This window comes from Erpetoichthys calabaricus, chromosome 16 (assembly GCF_900747795.2).
Source record: "Erpetoichthys calabaricus chromosome 16, fErpCal1.3, whole genome shotgun sequence".
NCBI lineage: Eukaryota > Metazoa > Chordata > Cladistia > Polypteriformes > Polypteridae > Erpetoichthys > Erpetoichthys calabaricus.
This window is the reverse complement of record NC_041409.2, coordinates 78394629-78422285: the sequence shown is the minus strand read 5'-3', so window position 1 is coordinate 78422285 and position 27657 is coordinate 78394629. Positions and strand designations below refer to the sequence as shown.

Genomic DNA, 27657 nt, shown 5'->3' with positions numbered 1-27657 from the left:
TGTAACTTATTTCATAATAAATCAGATACACACCTGCACACGTTCCTCACTGCCACTCAAGAGACCAGTATCTGTCAGCTCCAAAGCTTCTTTTGCTTTGGCACATTTTTCTCTGTCATCTTTCAGTCTGCTGAATTTTCCCTCATAGATGGTAAGTGCCTGCAAGGCATCTTCAGGTCGAAGACTCCCCTACAGACAGAAAGAGGCCATGGCTAAGTAAAGCCACACCACAAGGGACAACATCACTATGCCAAGTAGACTACATACAGCCACAGGCTTGGTCTTCTCCCAGTCGGTCAGAAGATCGCTTGTACGACTCTCTACAGCCCTGTCCTCCTGGACGATCTTCATTTGCAAGTTAGCCACCTGCTGCTGGATTGCAGTGTCTTTTCGGCGCATGATGTCACTAAAAGCACCCCATTCTCCCTCAATGTTATCAATGTAAAGCCAAGAGGGTGGGAATTGGAATCTCTGTTTTTCCAACAGCCGTTGTCCATTACGATAAAGCTATGGGGAAAGCAAACACCAATAAGTTGCCTTTCAATTAAGGAGTGTTAACGGAAGCCTCGGAGCATTTCAGCAACATACACGTAACCTGCTACAAAGACAACGACACATTACAACTTACATCAACTTGCTTCTCAAATTGCTTGATCTTGCGTTTCAATGACTGGACATAAGTGATGAAAGTAACAGCATCAGATGTGCTTGCTGTATCCACAGAATGCTGTTCAAGCTCCTGACGTGACTGTTTAAAACAGAGAATGAAGCAAAACTCAGTCCACTATAGATCTTCTAATTTTTGTACAGCAAATACACAACATTCTAAGTTTAAATCACCTTAGAAATCTGTGAATGGAAGTCTTGCATATTTTGGCCAAGCATCTGGCCAAATTTGCTGAGAACCTCTTTGTGCCAAGAATCGTATTTTAGGTTTACTTTTGACTGGACCTATTATTGGAAAGAAAAATGAGTAGAAAAAAAAATAAAACACATAAATTATGAAATTATAGAGTGAAACCTGCAGGACACAAAATCATTAAAAGTGAGCCCCACCACCCATTGGCATAAAGGAACAGTTCTTACCTTGCCATAATCAATAACAACAGGCCCAAACTCCTTTTTCGTTTCAGCATTATCAAAGGTTCCTCTGGCTTTCCTTATCTGGACCAGTAGTGCTTGCCATTTATTCAGGTCTTCTCCTAGACGGTTATAAATGTTTTCTGCCTGCATGTCCCAAAGGCATTGGTATTGGAGCCAAACCTGCAGGAAAGGAGACAAGATAAAGTGAAACAACGACTGCAAAAGTGTTTTTTATCTAGTCTTAATGAGTCTGTGCAGGAGAGCTTTCATGAAGGAAGGCATTTGCAATCCTGTGGTGGGAACTAATCAATATGAATGTCCAATTTAAAGTAAAGTGCATCTTATTAAACTATTTTAACAGAGCACTAATTTCAAGAAAGTTAACAACGGGAATGCTGTCATGCTAATCAATAAGCACTAGTTTGTAGAAATGATCTGTAACAATAAGTTGGTGCTGCTTAGAGCAGAAGATGAACTTGCATCAACAGAACAAAGCTCTCGCTAAGGTACCACCCTAAAGAGTTAACCAAAGAACAGTATTAAGCCAAGGAACGAAAACAAAAATACAACCAGCCAATAAGCTTATTGCCGACTTTGAACACCACAGCCAGCGCTGCAGGCTTAACATTAAGATTGAATCAATCAAATATTAATCAAAAGCTCCAGAATGTATTAATGACAAACTCCAGAAAAGTGCACCACCAATCCATCCACCACATATACATATAAAGCAAAAGAGACAATGCGGCAGGAGTAAGACATTTGCATACACAATAAAGCACAGAAAGACGTCAGAGGTAAAACCTATATGCCCCATGTGCTCCTTCCTTGCTATATTTACTCAGTACATCTTGGTTAGGGTTGTCCATGCCCAAGTCATTTATAGTGAATGAACTTGGTACATTTTACTTTTACTGCTTGATAGTTGAATTCAGGCATTTTCCATTGTCAATAATGTAATTTTTCAAAATTAATGTGGCCTACTTTGTAATTTTCAAAGTTCCACATGGGAGATTTTGGACATATGAAAAAGCTTCTGCCACATGTACTGCTGAGTTACCATCAGCACTGATAAACTAACTAAGTGCAATCATACATGCTAAAAGACTGTCTATCAATCAAAAAAAAAAATCACTAAATTCAGCTCTTTGGGAGTATGCAAGAAATGTATGTATATTTCAAAAAAAGAGTTTTTTGACTTTTAATATTAAAAAATATTAATGGACAGGTCTGACAATCTGATTGGATAGGCATAGTCCACAAAAACAGGACTTCTCTTGTAGCTACATAAGAGCTCAGGAACAATTCGTTTTTAAAATGGTAAGTAGCATGTGTGACAAAGACGCCTCAGATCAAAGCAGAGCAGGGCATGGATACAAGAGTTTCTTACCAGAATAGGCACTAACAGAATAACACATACCCGTGACTATTTGAATGCAGTCAGGAAAATCCAAAAAAAAAATGATACAACCAAGTAGGGAACAAATAAATATATGCTATATGGCATGTTTGTATAATCTACACGTTATCAAGGGGGTATACAGAACAAATGGAGAACGTTTTTGGATTAACTATCAGTTATTTTGTTGTTTAGAAAATACTCTACAGTACACTGCCTGCACAGGAAGGGAAGGATTAGGCTGGTAATGTCCTGATCAACGATGAATTAGTGGGGGATAAAATGAAGACACTAAAGGCCCAAATACAGTCCTATCTCACTCAGCACAACCAACAGCAAAATCATCATTTTGGCTAAATTACTGTTTGCCAAGGTTTATTCAAATTAGAGCACTAAGTGAGCACGATTGAAAGCAGTAACTGAGAAGATGTATTGAGGGCCGAGAACAAGAAAAGGCCTACTTTACAAAAAATCAGCAGCATAAACTGGGTTAGCAGTTTGGAGAACAAACCATGCATATTAAAGGACACTTTGGAGATCCCACTACATGTAACCTGCCCTACCTGGAGAAAACCATTTAATAGAAAAGCAAAAATTCTACAAGGGTGAATGAAAACATGCCACAAAACTAAATCTATTCATATTCTTAACAGAATGTGCAAGTACCTTCACATATAGCTCTACTTCATTCACAATGTCCTTCACAGCTGAATAGGCCTCTTCCAAGGCAGCAGGACCATCAGGCATCCTGGTAAGAGCATTTCGGTAGAACTTTTCTTCTTCAGACAACTCATAATGCACACCAACCTGTTGAGGTAGGCAATAAAAATCAAGCAGATTTAAGTATTTTTTGAAGTCTTGTTTTACCAGACACTAATTAAATATTTAATCAGACTCCAACCTGGTATCTCTGACTCTGAATTCTTGGTAGGGAGAGCACAACCATTTTCCATGCAAACATTTCTTGATAGAGTTTGTATCGACAGTCCTCAATGGGTGGGTTCAGGTATATTACTTGGTTGGTAATCCTCAGCTCATGAACAATATTCTTAAGGGATAAAAAAAAAAAAATGAGACACATATGCAGAAGCTAGTGATAGCCTTGTCACTTCTTCAGTATTATGTCAATAAACACAGAGGCATTTACAAACACAGTCATCTGGGACCTCATGTATAAATGGTGCATACGCACAAAAATGTTACATAAGAACGTTTCCATGCTTAAATCACGATGTATAAAACCTAAAATTGACGTAAAGCCATGCACATTTCCACAGTAGCTCCAACCCTGGCGTACGCAAGTTCTCTGCTCGGTTTTGCAGACTGGTGGCACCCAGTGTCAAAGCGGTGCTACTGTTCCTGTGTGGTTACCCTTTCTTTTTTTAGATCCACATCCCTGATGTCGCTTTATAATATACAATGAAACTAACTGCATATTGTTTATTAGTTTAATGCATCTGATTGTAATTAACCTGTAACAATATAATGTTCCAGGGAATAGCCAAAGTATTCCAAATACCATAGCTGCTTTAGCGTTATTACTCTCACTGCACCTTCTTTTTCTTCTTTCAGCTGTTCCCGTTAGGGGTTGCCACAGCGGATCATCTTTTTCCATATTACTCTCACTGCACCACTCTGAGTATTTATATCACTGTATCTGAGTGGGAAATCACAGAGCACAGAATTATCGGTATACAGCATCAAGCACACGCTGCCTCAGCCATGCTGTCTATTGACTGCTCTCACACGGCAAATGCTTCAAAGCCTTTCCTGTACTGACCTCGCGGTTCAGAAACAGTTTCATCCCAAGAACTATAAACGCACTCAATCAGTCCATCAAGTGCTCCTTGTAGAACTGTTTGTACTTATAAGTACAATTACCTCTCTGTAAACTTGCAATACAGTTATAATATTGCACAACCTGAGCCACTTTATAAAGTACATATTTACATATGATGACGATATCATTTTTAAGATGAAATGCAGCAAAATATGTTTATTATACAGATAAAATGTTATCATTTAAATAATCTATATAGTTAATAATTAAACATGTGAGGACACGGTGTCGCTGCGCCAGCAAGGATCTGGCATTCTGTTCACAGATTTTTCCTGCCTCGCACTGTATTCTTGCTGGATCTGGCGCAAAACTGAATGTATAGAATAATTAAACACATACTTTGAAGATATTTCAATGTTATAATAATAATAATTCATTACATTTATATAGTGCTTTTCTCAGTACTCAAAGCGCTATCCACACAGGGAGCAACTGGAAAGCGAACCCACAATCTTCCACAGTCTCCTTACTGCAAAGCAGCACTCCTTAAAAGTTTGAAGAATCGGCGTTCTAAGCTTACAGATGGCTTAACATCTATTACAGAGCTGATTGTGTGGCGATTGGGTATTTGGAGAAAGAAAAGTAAGGACAGGAATTGGGGGTTAGTACGTTTGAAAGAGACAGTACTGCTACAATAAATTATTTCATCGGAGGTCGCGCATGGCGCAGCAAGCATCTTGCGTGAGATATGAACAATCACTGCGCCACCGTGTTCCCATGTTTAATAACATGCTTTAACTCCTATCATCATGAAAATGACATCATGTATACATCTCAGTATTTTAATTATTCAGAGAGCTGTAATATTACGAATGTAAAGGATTCTGTGTCCTGTTGGAGGAAGAGAAAGCCCGGAAGCACGTAGTGATTCACACACAGAGCACATAGAAGATTAAATACACAACAAAGCATTTAATGTGCTACTTTAGTTACGATGGGATTTGAGAAACTAGTACATTAAATGATTTTAAGATGAAGTTTATGATGTTCTACTTTAGTGACAAAATTAACTACGTGATTAAAGTGGAAATTTCGAGATTAAAGTTGATGTTTTGTACTTTTTCCCCTCTGTGTGCCTTTTTTTTTCTCTGTACCCTAATAAGCTTTCATATGACACTCAGACGGTGGGCTACGACTCGCCTCTTCACGGCGAGTTTGATATGTGACAACTTCTTTTTTATTTCGGGCACTGTGCTACTTTGTGAACTTGAGCTTTCAAATTTCTGTGACACGCTATGCCACTCGATCAACTTCCTTTGTTGGTTTAAACAGTGGTATAAACAACAAAATAGTAAGTTTTTCCTTGCCTCCACTTGGTATTCACCGAAATCCTTTTATTTTCCCCCGTGCATTTGCCATTGTCTTTTCACAGAAGGCTGAGTTTAAGGGCTATTTATATTGATTTGCATATTCAAAGAGACGTAATTCTGGGAGGAGTTGGGATAGGACAGCAGGTGTGTGCACGTGCGTTATGTTTCACACTGACCGGGATTTATGGAGCGGAAGAACATGGAAGCTGGCGTACGCACAGATTTATGCATCTGGATTTTTTGTGCGTAAGCACATTTCCGCTTTTGTTACGCCATGTTATAGTGTGAATTCTTTTTTTTATTATTTTTTTTAAATATTTTTATTTTATTAATTTTCATTGTAATCATTCCATACAAACAGATCAATTTATAACCCAACAAATTTGAAAACAAATCAAACCCCACCCCTGAGAAGGAGAGCTTAGCTAAAGGAAAATTTCTTTAAGCTTTTTAATAAGGCAACATTAGACAAAAGAAGGGGAGAAGTAAATATCTATATAAATAAGAGATGGAGAAGGGAGTTAAATGCAATAATAGTTAATTCTCTTATTCTAAAATAATATTGATTAAATCCTGCCAAGTTTTGAAAAAATTTTGTACAGATCCTCTAACTGAAAATTTGATTTTTTCCAATTTCAAATAATATAAAACATCGGTTTCCCACTGACTTATAAGAGGAGAATTAGGATTCTTCCAATTTAACAAAATAAGTCTGCGTGCCAAGAGTGTAGTGAATGCAATCACCGTTTGTTTGTCCTTCTCCAATTCAAGTCCATCTGGAAGGACACCAAACACAGCTGTTAGTGGGTTAGGAGGGATTGTGATACTAACGCTGTCTGAGAGGCACTTAAAAATTTTTGTCCAAAATGATGTTAGTTTGGTGCAGGCCCAGAACATGTGACCCAGTGAGGCAGGAGCTTGGTTGCAGCGCTCGCAGGTTGGATCCTGGCCTGGAAACATTTTGGACAGTTTTATAGTGTGAATTCTACGCACGCCGTTATACATGAGGCCCCTGGAAACCAACACAATGGACTATATATTTAACTTAAGGAATACACAATTGAGCTATATATTTATACACTTTCTGCATACAGCAGACCAAGAACAAACAGAGATATACTACTGATAATTTGTTCCCGATATCTTTATCTTACCTTAATCTTTGGTTCTCCACCAGGTTTGTGACTAACTTGCGGAGCATCAGTGTCCATATCCACGTCAGCTTTGTCTTCCAGTTGTCCTAGCAGAACCTGTGTCCAAGCTCTGAGTCCAGCCTGTAGTCGAACTCCAAGGATGCGTTCAATCTGTAGAATTTTAAAATGAGATGTGTAAGTAAAACTGAGACATCCTATGAGTTAAGTCCAAAAACCAGTTTTGGGAGTTTTAGATCATCTTGGTTCCATGTCATGTTTAGACCTAAACCTTTTTTTTTTTTACCCAATAGTGAATAATTTGCAAAATAAAAATTATATTCACAGCTTGGAATATTGAATTGCCCAAAAATTATTCAAAAAATTTGTTTTCCCCATGCTATTAAACCCAGGCAATATTTTCAAACTTAATAAAATTGACCTGCAAAGTCAATACACCTCTAACTTTATAACATAGCCCAACACTCTCTAAACCATTAAATAAAATAGAGGTTTCTGGTGGCTTCAGAACTGGAGCCTATCCCACGATACTAGGTGCAAGGCAGGAAAACAGCCCTGGACAGTAGGCCAGTCCATTGAAGGGCCCACTCAAACGAACATACACATTGACACTCACACAGGGCCAGTTTGACATAACCAATGAACATCAAAATTAACTAGCATGTACTTGTTTATATAGAACATAAGAAATGTGACAGATGAGAGGAAATCATTCAGTCCTTCAAGCCCATTTATAGGAGGAAAATTCACATTGTCACACACGTAAATATTTGACCACACTTGACATGACAAAGGGGTACTGGAAGGTTCCTTTAATGGACTCTGCAAAGGCTAAGACTGCATTGAGCACCCTTAGCGGTCACTGGCAGTATTGTGTCCTTCCATTTGAGTTACACGGGGCTCCTGCAACTTTCCAGCACCTGGTGGATAAAGTGCTCCGGCCTCATAACTCATATACTACGGCCTACCTGGATGACATGGTCATCTATTCCAGCACGTGAGAGGAACACTTACAGCAGGTCCGAGCAGTATTATTATTGTTTCTTTGGATTGAACGAAGCCAAGTATTGTACTTGGCGTTGAGGGGGTCCGGTTTGGTGGGCTCAGGATTGGGTCACTGCTTTTTGCAGATGATGTTGTCCTGTTTGCTTCATCAGGCCGTGATCTTCAGCTCTCTCTGGATCGGTTCGCAGCCGAGTGTGAAGTGGCTGGGATGAGAATCAGCACCTCCAAATCTGAGACCATGGTCCTCAGCCGGAAAAGGGTGGAGTGCCCTCTCAGGGTTGGTAGCGAGATCCTGCCCCAAGTGGAGGAGTTCAAGTATCTCGGGGTCTTGTTCACGAGTGAGGGAAGAATGGAGCGTGAGATCGACAGGCGGATCGGTGCGGCATCCGCAGTAATGCGGGCGCTGCATCGGTCTGTCGTGGTGAAAAAGGAGCTGAGCCGCAAGGCAAAGCTCTCAATTTACCAGTCGATCTATGTTCCTACCCTCACCTATGGTCATGAGCTATGGGTAGTGACCGAAAGAACGAGATCGCGAATACAAGCGGCTGAAATGAGTTTCCTCCGCAGGGTGTCTGGGCTTTCCCTTAAAGATAGGGTGAGAAGCTCAGTCATCCGGGAGGGGCTCAGAGTAGAGCCGCTGCTCCTCCGCATCGAGAGGAGTCAGATGAGGTGGCTCGGGCATCTGATCAGGATGCCTCCTGGACGCCTCCCTGGTGAGGTGTTCCAGGCACGTCTAACCGGGAGGAGGCCCCGGGGAAGACCCAGGACACGTTGGAGGGACTATGTCTCTCGACTGGCCTGGGAACGCCTTGGGATTCTCCCGGAAGAGCTAGATGAAGTGGCCGGGGAGAGGGAAGTCTGGGCATCTCTGCTCAAGCTGCTGCCCCCGCGACCCGACCTCGGATAAGTGGGAGACAATGGATGGATGGTTAAAATTTGAAGGTCCCTAAAGTCCTGTTCTCCACCACACTACTTGGTAATTTATTCCATCTATCTATTGTTCCTTGTTTGTAGAAAAAAATATAAATAATATATACTGGTAATAAAAGAAATGTATTTTGATTTGATGATTCACATTTTCTAAAATTCTTCAACAATATTCACATTATCCAGTATTTACTTTAACAATTTTTTTTTTTTAATTACCCGTTCTTAACCCTCACAGGCAGCAATTGGTAACTGTGAAATGACGCTCCTTGGTGACAACTGATAACTGAAAAACCCAAATGATTTTACAAAACTATGCAAAGAACTGTTAAAAATCTACCTCTCAGGCACACTTACCTCCATGTCAAGTTTGTTTACCCAGATGGGCAGATTGGAGTAGGAGTGAAGATTTAGATCATCCACAGCTTTCTGGATTCTGTTGAGAATTTCAGTGAAAGTCTTGTGATCATACAGACATGTCTCCAATGAGCGGACCTCCAGGTCAATCTTTTCTTCAATGATGAGAAGGTCATCCACCTATAAACCGAAAAATGATCACCACTTGTTTTTCTGCACCCTGAAACTAGAAGTGCATACCTTGTTGCATAGAGATATGTTAAAATGAAACGCTCTAATCTTAAGGCAAAATTCCAGAGTGCAGTCAAACCACTGGCCTTAAGAAAAACTAAATGCCCTCTCATTTCAAGTCAGTCAAACTTCCCAACTACCATTGCAGTTAATAATTTAACTGGAGAAAGTCAAGGATACCACAAAAAAGACCAACACAAACCTTTTCCTGAAAGTTGAAGACAGTCTCGGCCAAGCGCTGAACATAAGGATCCAGTTTGTAGGATTCCCAAACTAGTGTGATGCCTTCTGTGATGAATAACTGCACCTCTTTCTTAAGTCCGGCAACCAGAAGTGAGATGGAGTGCCGTTCCTCAACCTTTTCACAGGTCCGTTCATAAGTACGCACACTCTCTATCAGAGAGATGGCAAAAGGGTACAGCTGATTGGCCTGATGAGCTTTGTTGACAATTGCCAAAGGCACACGGAAGCCAAGCCACTTGAGATTTCGCACCTCTTTAGAAAGTGTGATTATCTCTGGGAGGAAATTAACCTTCAGCTTCAGCACATTGCCACTTCTGCCTCTTGCGCGGGTGCTTTCAATTGTGAAAATACGTCCAGATACACCCAGGTTACGCTGCTGTACTTTCCGTGCCCAGTCATCGAATATCTCTTGAGTATTCAGCTTCATCCGGAAGCTGTCCCCATCCTGTTTTAACCTTAAGCCTTCCACATGATTTTCCCAACCCTTGCCTAAGACATCCTCCACTCTTTTCATGTAAGCAGTGAGTTGCCGGTCAATCTGTTTAGCCCAGATGATGGAGCCAGAAACAGGAGGCAGGTCACGCACATGACTCATTTTGCATGACTGGCTTTGAGGATACTGCACTTTGAACTTGTCATGCAGCGATTCAATGTCATCCTTTACACGTTGAATAAGCTGGGTTTGATACTCCCGAATTGCACCCCGAATATGTGGTCGCACAAAGAGGGCATTGAACCTGGAGAAAATACGGAACATCTCATTGGCGTTCTTGGCAGTTCCAAGCTGATCACGCAGGCGTGCAGTGATTCGAGTTTCAACCCGGTCAATGCGCTCATCATAACGTTTCATGGCTGCTTCCCAGGCTTCCATCCCCTCTTTGGAAACATCAAGCCCATCAACTTCTTTAACATTCTCATATGCTAGGTTGACTTCCTCAATGGCATTAGCATCAGCAGCATCAAACAGGACTTCTGCTACCTTCATATCTTGTGGTTCTACAGTCTCTCCCTGAGTCTGCTGGGAGGCAGCGGACACCTATAAAAACCACAACACACAGTAATTAGATACACTATTTTTTTTTCTCTATGACAGAAACATTCCTGAACACTGCTTATGAAAACACTAATGCAAGGCTTTTATAATGAAATTAAATCTCAATATGAAAACTTATCACTGTGCTAATGGAATTAAAGATAATTCTTTATAACAAACAAAAGCTGTCAAATTTACTAATTAAATCTAAACTTCTTTTTAATTGCTTTGAGGATACTAAATGTTGAATGGTATTACATTTTCTTCAGGTAACCTTGGTCTCATCATATTGGCCATTCTGGCTTTACCGATGGTGCTGTCAGTAGCTTTGACTCCAATAACCTGTGCAAGTAGGCCTTATGTCAGAAATCTTGATATCACAATTCCCAACAACAGAGACAAGGAACGTATGAAAAAATATTTAAAATTAAGCAACCATATCCATTAACAGTAAGAGCTGACTTTTATTAAGAAGCTGTGTGGACTACCGCTATCCAGGAACCAAGTGTGAAGCTTCAGTTAATACAGTATAAAACATGTCCATTTGCTATTTGCCTAATCAATGGATCAAACAATGCTTTTAAACATCTAATTTGAAGTGAATTTCCTAGTATAAAAGTCTGTACAAAAGAATACTGTATAAGAAAGCATTTCCTGGCCTTCAGTTATAATGAGCTTATGGTCTCCTTGGCCATCAGCCGCTACATTTCATTTTCGGAAGACTTTTTGTAAGACTATATTCAGACTTTTGCTACCTTTTATTTTCTATTACACTTTATTCTTTGGGCACTATTACACTTTAATAAATACCACATAGCTTTTAGATTTCTGTACTTTGCCTTTATATCTAGAGTGATTGATGTATTAAAGTAAATATAAGGGCACCTGGTGCAGGGGAGAGTGCCATTTGCTCTGACCTGCAGAGTTTACCAAGGTGGAGAGCTTGCACCTGATATAGGAAAGTGGTCGAAGTAAGACACTACTGGTTTGCAAGTGGCAGATAAACATAAGGTGTACAAGCCTTCATGCGTCTCGGGAACATCCATACATTTGATAGTGCTGTTGATGGCGAGTCCCTATGTGGAGTACTGAGGAGGGACAGACATTAGGCATCACACCTCCCTACTGTGAATGAGAACCGATGTGAAATATTACTGAGTGGCTGTCAGTTAGGCAACACTCATACTTGTACATAATTATGTGAACAGATTTTGTGGGTGCGTGGGAGATCTTATGTGGAATACTACAGAGTGACAGGCAGTGAGGCATCACTTATACGCAGTTTTGTAAAAAGGATCTCTGTGGTGTGGTTGGTGTGGCAACACACTGTACCAGTGCATGCTCCCCAACCTGACCTGACTTGACCTGATCTCTGTGTGTATTAAGTTGCAAGAGTAGACCAATCTAGTAACGAACCTGTTGAGTCTCACTCATCCCTTGATAGAAGGTTTATTAAAACCCCTTGAAAGGTGATTAATTTCAACAATTTTTAAAAGCTGTAACCAACAGAAGCTAACCGTAAAAACAACTAGTTGTTTTATTTCAAAAATGACAACAGAGGTTTAAACTGACTTAAACAAAATTTTCAAAGAGTAACTACACAAAAAGTTTTTTTTTTATTTTTTTAATGGAAAAATTTGCATGCTACCTGAGGTCGCAGCACTCTGACAATAACAGCCCGCAACTGCTCATGCTGACGCCTAAACCGTCGCATGTGATCCAATCGGGACTGGAGCTTGCGATGTGCGGGGTTGATGCGCCACACCATTTTCAGATTTTCCTCTCTTTTTCTCTTTACTATATCACGAAGCAGCACTTGAAGTTTCTCATATTCATCATCCCAGGTTTGAAAGACTTCAAAGCAAGCAACCATCACCTGTAAGAGATTGAAGTTGGTATTAAACACATCAACATTACAAATCTAAAGAGATTAAAAACTGGTAGGTCTACAAAAATAAAGAATGAATAGTCAAACACCAGGAGTACCATGTATACAGAACTGAAGCCTACACAAATTAGCTGCTATTAAAGAACAACAATCTCTTCATTCAAAACCTAAACGAGTCTGTGAGAAGATCTATGTGTGCTGCTAGTTTTATTTTTGACCCTCACATCACATGAAAGGGGTTATAAAACTGTTGTCATGGCAAGAAAAGCCAATTAACTGGAATAAACTACATTAAAAATTCTCAGTCTCAAATTACTGAAGGGCTAGATATTTGGGAGACTGAGAAAACAGGAGTTCACATAACAGTGAGGTTGTCTTAAGGCATATCTAGGCAAACTTCTATAAAACCAAGTAAAATAACAAATAAACTCAAAGTATTGCTTCATTTTTCAAAATATATTTAGACTGTCCTTTCAAAAGTAGTCAACAATAGAAAATTAAAATGTTTAGATTATACAAAAATTGATCTATGGCTAATGAAATATAATATAAAAGACACAAGTTGCTTAAATGTAATTGTCAAGAGAGGTGAGATATAGTGTCAGGAATATAGGAAGTGTGACCAGAAGTCTTTGCAGATTGCCTTGCACTAATATTAGAAATGTAAAACTTGCGCCCCACTGGTGCCTCATATGGTCCACCACTAGATTCAGTAGCACCCTGGAGGATGAGTGGGGGAATCAGGTTGTGGGTGTGGTAGATTTCAAATGATTTCTCAGATGTATCAGTCTGATGTGCTGGTTTCTGGAGTGGTAACTCAGAGATGATCAGACTGTGGTCTGGCCTCTGTCTTGCAAGTCTGCTGCAACCTTGCCTACACAGAACTCATAGAAAACTGTGAGTGGCTTTATTTTCGTGTGACCAATTTTTGAATTAAGGCCTTCTTAAAAATTACTTGAACAGATATTATTCCATATGGACCTCACTGGGCAAAAGTACACTTAACAAGCTTTTGTGTGTTTGGTAAGTTGGAATACCTCCCTGCACAAGCTAGATTTCTTTTTCACAGTGTAAAACAAATATGTTTAAATTTTATCCATCAGCACATTTTTTTAAAACATTGGTTTGCTCTCCCCTCCAGCAAAACATTTTAATATTTTAATCTTCTTTATAAGAACAGAAACAACGCCCCCAAAACCACAAACTATATTTGAAACCGTATTATATTAAATGCATGTCATCCACCTCAGCCTTAAACATAGTTGAAAAAACTATTTACAATTTTAAAAATTATGTGCAAACATCTTACTTTTTCAAATTCCTCATAAGTGACGTGCATCAATTTTCTTGTTCCCAAGACCTTCAACAGCTGAGAGCCCAAGTCCCTGGAAATAGCCTCTACAAGTCGCAGAGCTCGCTGGATGGGATACTTGGTGTTCCGGATCTTGCGCAAGTGAGTAAAAATGGCAACAAGTGCCTGGCGGATTTTATCCAGTTCAGTTGCTGACAGCAAGTCATTTAAGGGGAAGTCTTTCATTAAAGGGTTATAGTCATTGACTGTTTCGACAGCTTGTTTCAGACCTGGAGAGAAGAGGGAAAAAAAAAAACCATAAATGTTTACAGGTAAATGATCAGTAATATTGTAAACAAGAATTAGCTCAGCCAGAACAGTAGGTCACATCCACGTCAGACACTTTAAAAACATTACTCAGGTATTTGCACTACAAATCAACTTTAAGCAAAATGATTTTTGGTTTATGTGTTGAATGCAATGTCTCCTTAACTTCAACTAATATCCTTAATTAAGCTATTCATCTGTTCTATTTGAAGAAAGAAACAGGTTAGGTTCCCACATAATTTCTCTTCATGGCACAAGGTTTACATTCCACTGACTAACACCTATCAAGTCAAGGAAAGCCAAAAAATGCAAAATGAATGCTAAAAGCATGCTTAAAGCACAAATCGTTAATCTGAACCATATACAGAATGTGTCACTTACCGGTATCTGTATCAAAGCTGACTGTAGCATGGAACCGTTTTCCATGCTTCAGGATGTCAAGAGTCAAAAGCACTTCTGGACTTTCCCTTTTTTCTTGAATGCGATTTAGTGCACGCTCCAGATTAAGCCAGAAACTAATCTCCTGCAGAGCTGTTCCAGATGCAGGATCTCTGTCAAGTTTGGTTACCTGTAAAGACAAAAGAAACAAATAAAATAACAGCAGCATGGTTTGCCAAAATTACCTCAAAAAGATGTAGGAGTGTGGCTGATCATTTAGAAGAAAACTACACAAAAGAGTAAAACAGCAGTTAAGAAGAGTCCCACTGTTATCGAGCAACACCGCTCTTAAAGAAAAATAAAATAAAAAATAATTAGGACAAACCTCACTAAAAGCATGATACTGGCACTATGAATTAAAATGCAACAGAACAGAAATGATAATAAGAAAGTGGTGCAGACAGTCTGGGCAAGTAAACCAAAAATTGGAGAATAACTAAGTAAGAGAAGTACTACAAAGATGTTAAGAAAAAAAAAAGATGAAAATAGGGATTGAAGTAGGGGCTGATGACATACAAATAAGTAGCAGCGGCTTAAGTCAAGACTTGACACGTAGTAAGGAAAAATATGTTTCTGCATTACACCCTAAGTCAAACATAACCAATACACTGTTTTCTATTTAAATAAAGAAGCTGCTTTTGGAAGATTTGCTTTCCAAGAGTATTGTTTCTTTACTTCTTTCCTCAAATGTTGCTCAATTTTAAACCACATCTTGTAATAATGAATACTGACAGGTCAATTCTAAATTTTTATTGAGTGACAATCACATTCAAAGACACCAGCTTATGTAAACATTAGACTGACAGACGTGCCTTACCTTCTGTATCTCTCGGATCCAGCGGTTCACTCCAGACTGTAGCTGGTTCAGGAAGGTGGGATCTTCGACTTTGTCTCCAAAGTCAGTTACCTTTGGCTTCTCTCCACGCTCATAGCACTGCTTGGCAACATTTGTGATAATGGGATGAATTAGCAAGCTTATCTCTGGAATCTCAATGTTCTGCTGAAGATGTAAAAGGCCCATCTCCAGTTCTGCAATCTTTTTCTCCACTGAGGGTGCCATCTTATCACCATCTCTACAAAACGATAGATAATGAGAATAATCCCAAGAGATGTTTCATATCAACTTATTCTCAGTGGTGTGACATTTTGCTAAAAAATGGGGCTAGATACAGGATCAAAAGAGCAAACATTTTGCATCCAAAATTGATAAAATAATAAAAACAGAAGATTTTACAAAAAAAAAAAAAAAAAATTCTGACGGTAAAAACTGAATTTAAATAAATCATAGCAACAATTTACATTTTATTCTTAACTAGCACCCCTTCAACGACTTTTAATTTAAAACCAGCTTCACATTTTCTTCTGATAGAATGCTCCATTGTACATAAGGGATGCTCTTACGATAAATGTGTACGAGGGTGTGAGATCAAAAAAAAAAAACAAAAAAAACAAACACAAATCAGTGCAAATGTTGCTTTGGAATAGTTTGGGTATTACCGTGTAGTCACGTAGGAACAATGCATAGAATAAAAAGGCGTGTGCTCAGTGGTTACTCTCTCTATCTATCTATAATCTCTTGGACCAATAGCGTGAGTTTTCCGCATTCGACTTATACGACCGACATTATAAAATACTGGAAATTATACAGAAAAATCAAGCCCCGACTTACCCGCGAGAGAACTTAAAACGTGAGTGTATATATATATATATATATATATATATATATATATATATATATATATATATATATATATATATATATATAATCTGTATGTATAAAGAAATTCTACTCTGACATATCACACCAACTCAAGGAGATATGTCTGTCAGAGATCTTAGCTTCAGAATTCAAACAACTGACTCACTATCTTTTAAAAAACATTATGCCAAGTGCTATATAAGGACTGCGGTGGGTTGGCACCCTGCCCAGGATTGGTTCCTGCCTTGTGTTGGCTGGGATTGGCTCCAGCAGAGCCCCGTGACCCTGTGTTCGGATTCAGCGGGTTGGAAAATGGATGGATGGATGGATGGATGGCTATATAAGGAATTAAACAAATGTTAACATGCATTATTTAAAACTGGAACTCAGGGTCATGCATTGAGCTAAAGGTATCTGTTCTGCTGGCACCCCTGATATATAAAGCCCTTGGCTATCGCCACTACACTTCACGCCTAAAATGTAGAACAATGTTAGTCTCTCTGGAGAGATATGTTTATGTATTTGCAAAGAAATATGACATTTTTTGAAAGCTTTCCAACAAGTTAATTAACTTGTGTAATTATGTTTAAGGAAATGTAATCTTAATCTAAGATTCTCTTTATTTTTCGAAAACAGACTAAGGCAAACCAAATGTTAAATGGTCTCACTGAGGGTTAAATTTTACACAAATCTCATTTGCTTTCTACGTCATCTGAATACGAATCTGGGTCAATACCTGTCAGCTTTGCCAGACTCCCTGATGTATGACTTGAAGAAAGGAGCCACAGCATTGCTAATGAAAGAATGCAGGGTCTCGTAGGGAGAATCTTCACTAAGTGTCAGGACCCGCAACTGGGATGAAATAGGCTTGTCAGCATCAATGACTCCTGTTCTCTTGATGAAGGCCAGGCTGCAAACAAAAGTGTTAAAAATACATTTCAGATAAAAAATAAAACACTCAAGTAAAATTATCACAGGAGTTATCTTCAGCAACAGAGTTAAGATGACACTGCTCTCAACAGAACGCAAACCCCAGAAAAGTAGATATTGCCAATACATTACATAGAGAAGAGATAGGAAAAAAATATCATATGGTTGAGCACTGCAATGTTTTTAATCACAATATATTATTGAAACACTGGAAAAAATTCTCTAGATTTTTTGGGGATATTTAAGCCATTGATAGAGAATTTATTTTTTGATAACAATTGCAAAAACAATAAATGTTTCTACTTCTCTAAAAATATCCATCTGCTGACTGCAAATATTAGTCAAAGTTAATTTTAGTGTTCATGGTATTGGTGTGTTAATTGAAGGGAAACCTGAAAAGAATCCTCTGCTGACATTTCTCATCACATGTGGCTGCAGTGTTTTCAAACATTCGGAGGATCTTTCATTTTCTGTTACTCTGGATGGTCCCAGTTCATTGTTTTGTGAGGTACAAACAATGATAAACAAGCAAAACAAAAGGCAGCAATGTCCTTAAAATAAAAGTGTATATCAAGCATCACAGAATTTTTTTTCCTCCTCCGAGACAAATAATTAAAATTAGAAAAAAAAAATCTAAATGTAGACAAATAAACCTATATGTGAGTTTATATAACATCATACATTTCCATTTCCACAATTTAAAAAAAAATTTAAAGGGATTGGTTATTTAAAAAAAACAAACCTTTGACTCCATCAAACACATTGCTGCCTAGGCAGATGATTTAAAATTCATTGAAATAAAAAAAACCAACTGCTTTATTATTTTTGCTTTAGGTTTCCTGGCAATTCCTCACTCTCCAGAGATCAATAGACAGATCTAGAGATCTGTTTGTAATTTTGCAGTAATTTCCTCCTTGTTATGTGGAATGACTTGAGTGAAAGTGCACTTTAGAACAAATTTTTAACATTATATTAAAAGGTTTGCAGGAAGAACACATGGTGAAAAGGGTGGCAACATCACTAAAGACTGGCAAGAGGTCTTTTGGGATTTTTGTTTTTTTAATTTTCTAAAACATCTAAATATGGAAGACTGAGAAGGAAGGAAAACCTAGAATACACATAATGGAATTTGGTTTGGCAACTCACAAGAATACGGACTATATCTTAATAGATGGGGGGAAAGGGCATCTTATAGTAGGTCTATGTGGAGGTCTTTCATTGCTTAGAGAACTTAAAATACTATAGGTTTTCTGTAACACATCACATATTTCCTATAAGATTTAAATTATGCTGTATTAAGTTAAAAAACAGACCTGTTTGATTTGAGCCCATAGTGGATGTCAATACTGATGTTGTAAGAAATGCATTCTCTTTCTTCCTCCCCTTCGTCACCAACATCCTCTGTAATCAAAGACAGGATTAAATGATCAGCGTCCAACTGCTGCTAGGGAAATGTATGCAAAGCCTAACAGCCTCAGGCCTGTCCAAGTTCACTTACACAGTTCACATGCATGTGAAGGGAATTTTAAATGAGATGTTAGGGCAAGAAACACTGCTCATTTAATTTAAAAGAAAAAAAAAACAAAAAACTACAACATCACAGAGCAGAAAGACTAACAATACAGTCATCTCATAATTCAAATGAATATTACCTGGGAAAAGGAAACTGCCAGTGAAACATTTGCAGTGATGGAAACCGTAAAACAACTCAAAAGAGAGCATGTCCATAACAAAAATGTCTGGTATTACAAATCAAATGTCAAAGTCCTATTAACGTCATAGTACACAATGAGGCCGCAGAGTGGTAATTGACCCTTTTTTTAAAAATGCCATCTGATTAAGCCAACCGTTAACAGTCAAGGTGTCACTAACAGTTGCAACAGCCCAATAGGACAACTGAAAATCATAAGGATTTTAATTTGCTATTATACTTAAAGATTAAAAGCGTGAAAGCAATGAAAACCCAAACCGGCAAGGTCAAGGGGTGACAAACATTGATCAAGCAAAAACCCTCCATATACAAAACTGTGTTTGCCACATTAAACAGGATGGGAACAGGAAGCAACTAAATGAGATTAGTTGAGAAAATGTTGCTTCATTAAATAAATAAATCCTCTTTAATAAAATCCCCGTGTGTGTCCATGTGTCTGTGTGTGTCTTCTGGTGAAGCGCGCATGCGCAGGGCACTCTTTAATAAAGGACATCATTGCTGGGGAGAGTGCTGATTGGGTACTCGCGGCCGCGCACATAAAATCCGTTGCTGGGGAGACGCCACACATACAATAATCAGCTGCACGCCAGCACAGATTAAAATACTTGCTAGGGAACTGCACAGTACTTGGTGGAGAGACGCCACAGCAAGCTAAAATAAAGAGAGGCAGGATAGGAGATCTTCAAACAGACACAACACATCAATCAACAGCCACAGAGGAGAGGATGAATGTAATATTAATTGTACTTACTGTATTGTCACATACGTTTCTATTTTATTTTTATTATTATTTTACTTTAGGCTTCTTGCAAAAATACTGTTCTAGCGCCCGTTATTGTAACGGGCTTAATGTCTAGTAAATAAATAATACACTCACTCACTCACACACACACAGTTCAGTAGCTATGAACAAGTAAAATGGCAAATCAGCTAACATTCCAGAAGTGGACATGACTCACGAATATGCTGTGACTGAACGGCTATATCTTTAAAAGCAAACCATCCGTGTTTCAAACCTTTTTTTTTTTTTTTGTAAAACTTGAGTTATGTGTATGGAATGTTATTTGATTTTAATAAAGAGAAAAAAAAAAAGCAAACCGTCCAATACCTCGACAAGTGTTGTGATCAGTGTTGGTGAATGTTACTTTTAAAAGTCATTGAGTTAATACTACTTATTACTTGCAAAAAATAGATAAATATTTTATGCAGTTATTATAAAATATAATGCACCACAAACAATTAATTATGTATGAAAAACTGCACACTTCACAGGCCAGCACTTGCTATTAAATCCTAAACCCATTAGCCTTAATGAAACTAACCAGAAGCCCAGCTAAATTTGATCAATATAGCAACCCCAGGTTTAGATCTGAACAAGACACACTTCTCTCATGGCTGAGATCTTTGAGGAGTGAGAATACCTGAAAGAGGGCAGCAATAAAAGCAGCCATCTGAGGAGAGGTGGGGTGCAGATCCAGCACTGATCACATAAAGCCCACTGGCTTCTTGCCTCACACCCAGTGATGATCACTGGATCTCTGAGACCCTAAACTGGGCAGATTAAAGTTTACCCCTCAGTACATGCAGGATTAGATGTATACCTATAAGTTTTGTTCAATTCATTTCACTTTATTGCACATGCTTAACCTTTTCCTCACAAGCTATCACCATAAAGCCAATGTGTGCGATGTTACTCACAGCAGCAAGTAACACATTTGCAAAAAAAGAAAGTCAATACATCTGCAAAATAACATTTTGTTTTCTAGAGTGGTGGGAATAATCTTCCAAAGTAATACAGTAATGTATATCTTTTTTTTTTTTTTAAATAACAGGTATTTTTAGGTGCTACTATTAAAGGTAACCTGACTACATAATGTACATTACTTGTAACATTTGTCACACATGTGCGCATAGGAGGCTGTCAAAGGACTTGACTGAGGGTAACATGCAGAGTCAGGGGTTGATGAAGTGCACTAATGTCTTTTCTCCCTCATCTACAGACCATCAGAAGGGAAACCCACTTAAACCAAGAGCACCTTCCGCATCCCCATCCAGACCACATCCTCCTGCTGATCTCACATCTGCCAGTTCCCTCAAGACCCTTCCCAAGCATCCCCAAATACATTAACAAATCATTTTTTTTAAAAAAAATGAGATTCAATCATAACCTTGAAACATCTGGGCATCCTAAGGGCGACTCTAAAGAAGTGCCTCCTGGCTTCATCCCTAAATGCACACACCCTAAATTCTCACCATTAAGTCCAAAGAATTTTGCTAATCTTCTTTGTCAGTGCCTTTCACAATCTTGAAGACTTGGGTTAGGTTCCCAGGATATTCTGCTAGAGGCTAAACAGGTTTATTTCTTGGACTGTGCTGGAGTACATGTCCTTAAGTCCTCTGGTTGCTATCATCTGCACAGTCTCAAGTGCTGCTATGTCTTTGACTAGAACTGCACACAACACTCCAGCGGTTGGGAGGTCTCACTACTGCATTATATAATATTATATAATAATATTCAACACTTTATTATATAACCAAACATTTTATTTGCCTTTTTAACAGCTTCTGGACAAAAAAATGTTGTGTTCACATAAAACCTAAATCATTTTCACAGGTTGCTTTCTTTAGGAATGGGTCTCCCATCTTGTATGCATAACTGGATGTTCCTTTTGCTCCCATGTAACTTTTTGTATATTTCTACATTAAACTGCAATTTCCAAGTGTATGCCCCATTCAAAAGCTTGTCCAAATCACCTTGAATTGTTTCTGCTGCCTTCTCTGTGTCTGCCATTTCTCCAACTTTATAGCATCTATGAATTTCACAAGTTTACTAACTACACCAAAATATTTGTTAATATAAATAAGAAAAATAAAAGGTCCCAGACTTTACTCAGGCTCTGCCTGTAACCATGTATTTTACAGTTTAACACCCCCTTAATAGTATATTTCCTACGGTCTATTGATTGCCATAAACTATATGGGCACCTTTATTATGGTCTTCATTGCACTTTCCAATTCCATGATACTCGCCACTAGATAATCGGCCACTAGGTCGCCCTGTCTCTACCTAAATTATGCAGCTTTCCATAGATGCATCAACTAAAAGATTACATGTCAAATCACAGAAGTATCCTGGATTAATGCGGGCAAGTCTATCTAATCTGATTTGTTTAGACCAAAGCCAGCCGCACCTCTAAAGATGACAGAAAAGTAAGGATACACCCAAGAAGTACGTCACTCTGCGGGTAAACATAATAGCCAAGAAAGATGTGCAGAGTCCACACAGTCCCAAGGGAGGAAAAAAAAATCATCAGCATATCTTCTGGAGAAAGCACTTTCTGTATATATTAACGGCAGAGGTTCCTACCCCCTGAATCTGTTGTTCTTAAGAACTTTTTCCTATTGAAATGCATATTTATAAACATCTGTCCCTCCAACGCCTCCAGATGTTCTCTTGTTCGCTACCTTATTCAACGGCAATTCTACTACAACTCTCTCGGTCTATCTGCCCCGTTTTTTGGCGATTTCACCATTTGAAACTTCCTGCATGACCCCTCGTCTCGCCGCTGGTCGGCGCAAAAGAACATAAACAGCACAGTGATGCTATCGCCTATCTTCTCTTTTTGACACCATCCTATATAAAAGATGCATGAACTGCTGTGCCCTGTGGCGCAACACTTACCTTTCAGAGTACACCTCTCAACTAAGATTGTGTGAACCTGTGGATCAGCAAGAAATTTTCTCATTTGTTCAACTATGCTCTTTTCTTCCAAGGCAGTTTCCAGAGCTGCTGGAACCTCGCCGCCATCTTCCAGCAGTAGCGGCACCAGCTTGCGGACGTGCTTCTGCAATACTGAGGCATCCGCCACGTTCTGCACCGCAGCGGACACCTCCATAGCAGTTGAACCATCCTCTCCACCTCCACCTCCCGAATCTGACATTTCCTCACTAACCAGCACCGTACCAGAGAAGACAAGCAGTAAAGCAGCTTCAAAGCCGGACCCGAATGAAAGATCTCTCTTTTCAGTCAGGTGACAGAGAGAGACTCCCTGCCGGCCGACAAGCACGTGGTCATGTACACGAACCAATGTGGGAGTTGTAGTTCAGTTTTAGAAATGTCAGGATAGATACAGATGTAGAACGACTACAATCCCTGCAGGCAATGCGTACTGCCGCTGGTTTAAAGGAGTAAACGCCGGTTTGGGACTTGTAGTTCTTTCATTAAACAATTGCCCTGCAAAGGCGTCGCAAAAGACTACAATCCCATCAGACAGCACGGTCTCTTGCTGTATGACAGACGCCCTTCTGGCGGCTTTTCAATTGTTGAAGTGCTGCGTAATGCTGCGGCAGACGCTTCCGTTTTTACGTGGCGAAAAACAAAGGTTTACATAGTAAAGAGTGAGAAGAATTATGACAAAGGATTATTTTTAAGTGACGAATTTCGTTATATAATATTATTATCATCATCTTTGTTTTATAGGAATCGTAGAAAATCCAGGCATTATAAAACGAGCTGTAATAATTTCCTGCAGGCCTATTTATAGCTATGACGCTACGAGAATTACAGCGTTCTCGATTTTTTAATTGGCAGCCTTTGTATTTCTTTATATTTTGAGATATTAAATTAGAATTGAAAATTAATTTACCGTCAAGAAGTTAACATGGTGTTTTGAAATGCTCTGTCTCAATATTCTTAAATTACTTTATATGAAAATAAGCATCCGCCCTCAAACATCACGGCAGTAACCTTAGATTGTTTGAATTTCAGTCTTAAATATTTTGTATTCATTAATTCCGTCTGCACATTTGGTGTAATGTTACGCTATCAACGTCACTTGAACTGAATGTTACGGTGATACAGATCCAAAACTGACTTCTGTGGCGTAAGAATAACACACAACATACTTAAATGATTACTTAGGAAATTAATCTACCTGCCACAGAAAAACATCCACCAAACTCAGAAATCTGCGACACTTCACAATCCGCTCATTCAGGATCAAGGATGCCTGCTCGTTTCTGGTGCACCCTACCAAGTCCAAATGATATTCTTTCATTCATTCATTCATCTGTTGGAGCTTATTTCAGCTTCACCCAAATACAGACTGGATTCAGACTTCGTCTCATGGTGCTGTGGGAGCAGCAGGATTCACCACTGCGCCAGTCAGTTAGTAATATATAGTGCAAGTTTATTGTGAATGAGCGCTTCACTGACAGCTGTCAGCGGGTGGACCCGATCCAGGGCAACACCTGGACAGACCAAAGCCCTCCATGACCTGTAATTGAATTTATAAAGTGGACAGATGATAGCTCAAATGATGGTTGATGAGAATGCAGTAGATAGATAGATACTTTATTAATCCCAAGGGGAAATTCACATACTCCAGCAGCAGCATACTGATAAAGAACAATATTAAATTAAAGAGTGATAACAATGCAGGTATACAGACAGACAATAACTGTATAATTTTAACGTTTACATCAAGGGTGGAATTGAAGAGTCGTATAGTTTGGGGGAGGAACGATCTCCTCAGTCTGTCAGTGGAGCAGGACAGTGACAGCAGTCTATCTCTGAAGCTGCTCCTCTGTCTGGAGATGATACTGTTCAGTGGATGTAGTGGATTCTCCACGATTGACAGGAGCCTGCTCAGTGCCCGTCGCTCTGCCACAGATGTCAAACTGTCCAGCTGTGTGCCTACAATAGAGCCTGCCTTCCTCACCAGTTTGTCCAGGCGTGAGGTGTCTCTTTTCTTTATGCTGCTTCCCCAGCACACCACTGCGTAGAAGAGGGCGCTCACCACAACTGTCTGATAGAACATCTGCAGCATCTTATTGCAGATGTTGAAGGACGCCAGCCTTCTAAGGAAGTATAGTCGGCTCTGTCCTTTCTTGCACAGAGCATCAGTATTGGCAGTCCAGTCCAATTTATTATCCAGCTGCACTCCCAGGTATTTATAGGTCTGCACCCTCTGCACACAGTCAACTCTGATGATCACGGGGTCCATGAGGGGCCTGGTCCTCCTAAAATCCACCACCAGCTCCTTGGTTTTGCTGGTGTTCAATTGTAGGTGGTTTGAGTCGCACCATTTAACAAAGTCCTTGATTAAGTTCCTATACTCCTCCTGCCCACTCCTGATGCAGTAGGGGGTCATTGTCATCAGAACCTACAGTATGTACTAAATGTACTGCATAAACCTCCTTATGATGTCAGTGATTCAAGGATTTCACATAACCAACTATTCCAATTAGGGCCACAGCAACCACACAAAGAGTAAGCTGGTAGCCTTCATCACAAGGCTGGAACCAGAGCTGCAATCCATTGCAGGGAACACTCATCAAACAGTCATGACTAGTTTAGAACTGCCATCTAACCAGATTTACATTTTCATGATGTATCAGAAAAGTTAGAGTGGGCCGAAACTCTCACAGATAGGCAAACTCCACACAGGCAGTGGCTGCGGTGACATTTGAACTTGGTGCTTGTACCTGTATAGCAGCAATGCTAACTGCTGTACCGCCATACCTGTGTGTGTTCCTTTCACCTAGAAGTCAGGATCTACAGAGAGCAGTTCTAGTACGAAGTTTCCATTTATACACAGTTTGTCTAATGGATCTCTACACTTTTTCAAATTATTTAACCCTTTCTAGCTTCATGCAAATCAGCAATTCTTGGTCATAGATCTTCCGAGATCTCTTTTTTTGGGAAGCATGCTTCACATCAGCAGAAGCTTCTTGTGAATAGGAAACTCAAAATATTGGAATCTCTTTTTTTATTGGTCAAAGTAGCTATAAACCACACCCCCAATCTCATGTCATTGGATGTACCGAAGGTCTAACTAACTCCTGTCTCCTGTTAGCTGCTGTGCAAGTCATCACCCGAGCATTTACAAACTTTTCCAAATTACATCAGTGAATGTTTCAATTAGGAATTCAATGTGTACATGAACAATACAATAATGTGTGTGTTATCAGTTAAAATAGGTAGAGTTTGTTCATTATTGTAACCTAAAATATGGTATGATCTTCACCTAATACAAATTTATACATAAATGAAGTATTTTAGTTTATGAATTGCTGGTCCCCAACTATTCAGTAATAAGATTTATGGTTTCCCCTGTTTAATGCTTTCAAAATTCTGCCACATGAAACAGCACTGATAATCCACACTTTGCTACTTGGAGAAACACTCCTTGGTAAGACACTGAACTGGTATTAATATTTGATACCACTAGATGGCAGCACTTCCTTACAGCAGCTTGATCCCGGAGATCACATTTCTTGTCTTGCGTAATTTTTTTTGGAAACTTCAACTCCTGAGGGATGAGCTCTACAGAAGCTAACCAGAATGCTCCAGCCCTCAGACAACGTGTGACAAGTAACCCAGAAAGTCCAAGGTCTACTTCCTGTGAGCGGTGCCTCATTGATCTCCAGGGGGAGGCACCATTGACCATCCTTATGAGACACCTAGTCCACCATAACTGACACCTGTTGGTCCAGAGTAGCACTGCCAACCCTAGAGCTGAACCTGACTTCAGCCACTTGTGCTCTGAGCCTCATTATTTTGGTAGTTTTGGCAAATGAGTTTTGAGATTTTTTTTTTTATTGAACCAAATACCAAGTTCCAGCAGGAAATAAAACAAAAACACAAACGTTAAGCAAACACAACCCAGCCAAGATACATAGAATAATCCCATTTCCAGAAGAAAACGAGTCTCCAAGATCAATCTGCACCACTATAATGAAAAGGAGTAGCAATAAAAGGAATCTGCATCCTCATGTCAGCAGAGTCAAGGATCTGAACAAGTGAAAAATTCAAGATAGAATTATATTGGAGAAGGAAGATCCTCAGTTGTCTACAATAACATCCTTAAGGGGACTTCCACCAAAAAGCTTAGAGTTAACTTGTTTGTCAGAGCAACAATAGAGAGAACAATTTAGAGAAGGTAACAAAGTGTGAGGTTGTAGAGGACTTTGGCAAATTCATTCAAGTAAAAAGGCCTGATGAACAAACCAAAATCGACTCCCATGATGGTTCACATAAAAACCAAGGTGAACTTGCCTGGGTCTGCCAAAGACGGTCCAAATCCCCCAGACTCGCCCATTGTTGGCGTTTGGTAGTGAGCCCTTGCTGGTTTGAGCCACTGGCAGGCCGTGATAAATTTCAGGTGCAATGGCAATTGAGGGCTGAGCACTGGAACTGACTTCAAAGTGATACACATAAAAGTATAACCCCAAAAGTAGACAGTCCAAGTCAGGAGTCAGTAGGTGAGATGGAAGAAAGTCTGGAATACCTATATTGTACGGATCTAAGAAGAGACATTCAGCTGCTACAAGTCCCAGGCATCTGGCTCGATCCAAGACACATCTGCTAGGCCTTCACGGTAACAATGAGGGCTTTAAGTCCTTATCAGTTCTGCACTCATGGTGGACCTCCACTCTGGAGACAACATTGTCAACTCACCGTCACCGAGCTGGATTAAGATTGGGTAACTGTGGAAGCCACGGCTATTTACACTTGGGACATCCTACTGCCATGAAATGATGCGCCTGATAAATGATGTTCAGAAATCCTCTGCTGTACTCCTATTAAAAGAGCAAATTGGAACATGAATAGGAAAAAAAACAAAACAGGATGATCATTACATACAGGTCAGTGTTTAAATTGTGAGCAGGTCCCTCAACACCATGTTTTAAGCAAAGAATATAACCAGCTTTACATTGTAGATGACCCCCAGATATTGTTCAGTGTAAAAAGTGAATGTCCATCAGAGATCTCTTGGCTCACAACTTGTCT

At 39.4% G+C, this 27657-nt stretch overlaps 1 protein-coding gene across 2 annotated transcripts in view; it reads right to left on the bottom strand.

The window, feature by feature from the left end:
* The window catches only part of dync1h1 (dynein, cytoplasmic 1, heavy chain 1), a 64101-nt gene extending 41199 nt beyond the window's left edge, over positions 1 to 22902 (bottom strand). For both annotated transcript variants that reach the window (XM_028821651.2, XM_028821652.2), the window contains exons 1-17: positions 22546 to 22902; positions 18466 to 18553; positions 16959 to 17132; positions 15341 to 15596; positions 14467 to 14653; positions 13777 to 14048; positions 12228 to 12455; positions 9506 to 10582; positions 9073 to 9252; positions 6787 to 6936; positions 3384 to 3530; positions 3149 to 3289; positions 1087 to 1263; positions 841 to 951; positions 629 to 748; positions 268 to 507; positions 34 to 189 (exon numbers count right to left, since the gene is read on the bottom strand). In XM_028821651.2, coding sequence (XP_028677484.1) covers positions 34 to 189; positions 268 to 507; positions 629 to 748; positions 841 to 951; positions 1087 to 1263; positions 3149 to 3289; positions 3384 to 3530; positions 6787 to 6936; positions 9073 to 9252; positions 9506 to 10582; positions 12228 to 12455; positions 13777 to 14048; positions 14467 to 14653; positions 15341 to 15596; positions 16959 to 17132; positions 18466 to 18553; positions 22546 to 22804 — 3963 coding nt within the window. In that variant the 5' untranslated portion in view covers positions 22805 to 22902. The remainder of the gene's footprint in view (positions 1 to 33; positions 190 to 267; positions 508 to 628; positions 749 to 840; positions 952 to 1086; positions 1264 to 3148; positions 3290 to 3383; positions 3531 to 6786; positions 6937 to 9072; positions 9253 to 9505; positions 10583 to 12227; positions 12456 to 13776; positions 14049 to 14466; positions 14654 to 15340; positions 15597 to 16958; positions 17133 to 18465; positions 18554 to 22545) is intronic.
* Between the last annotated feature and the right edge of the window lie 4755 nt (positions 22903 to 27657).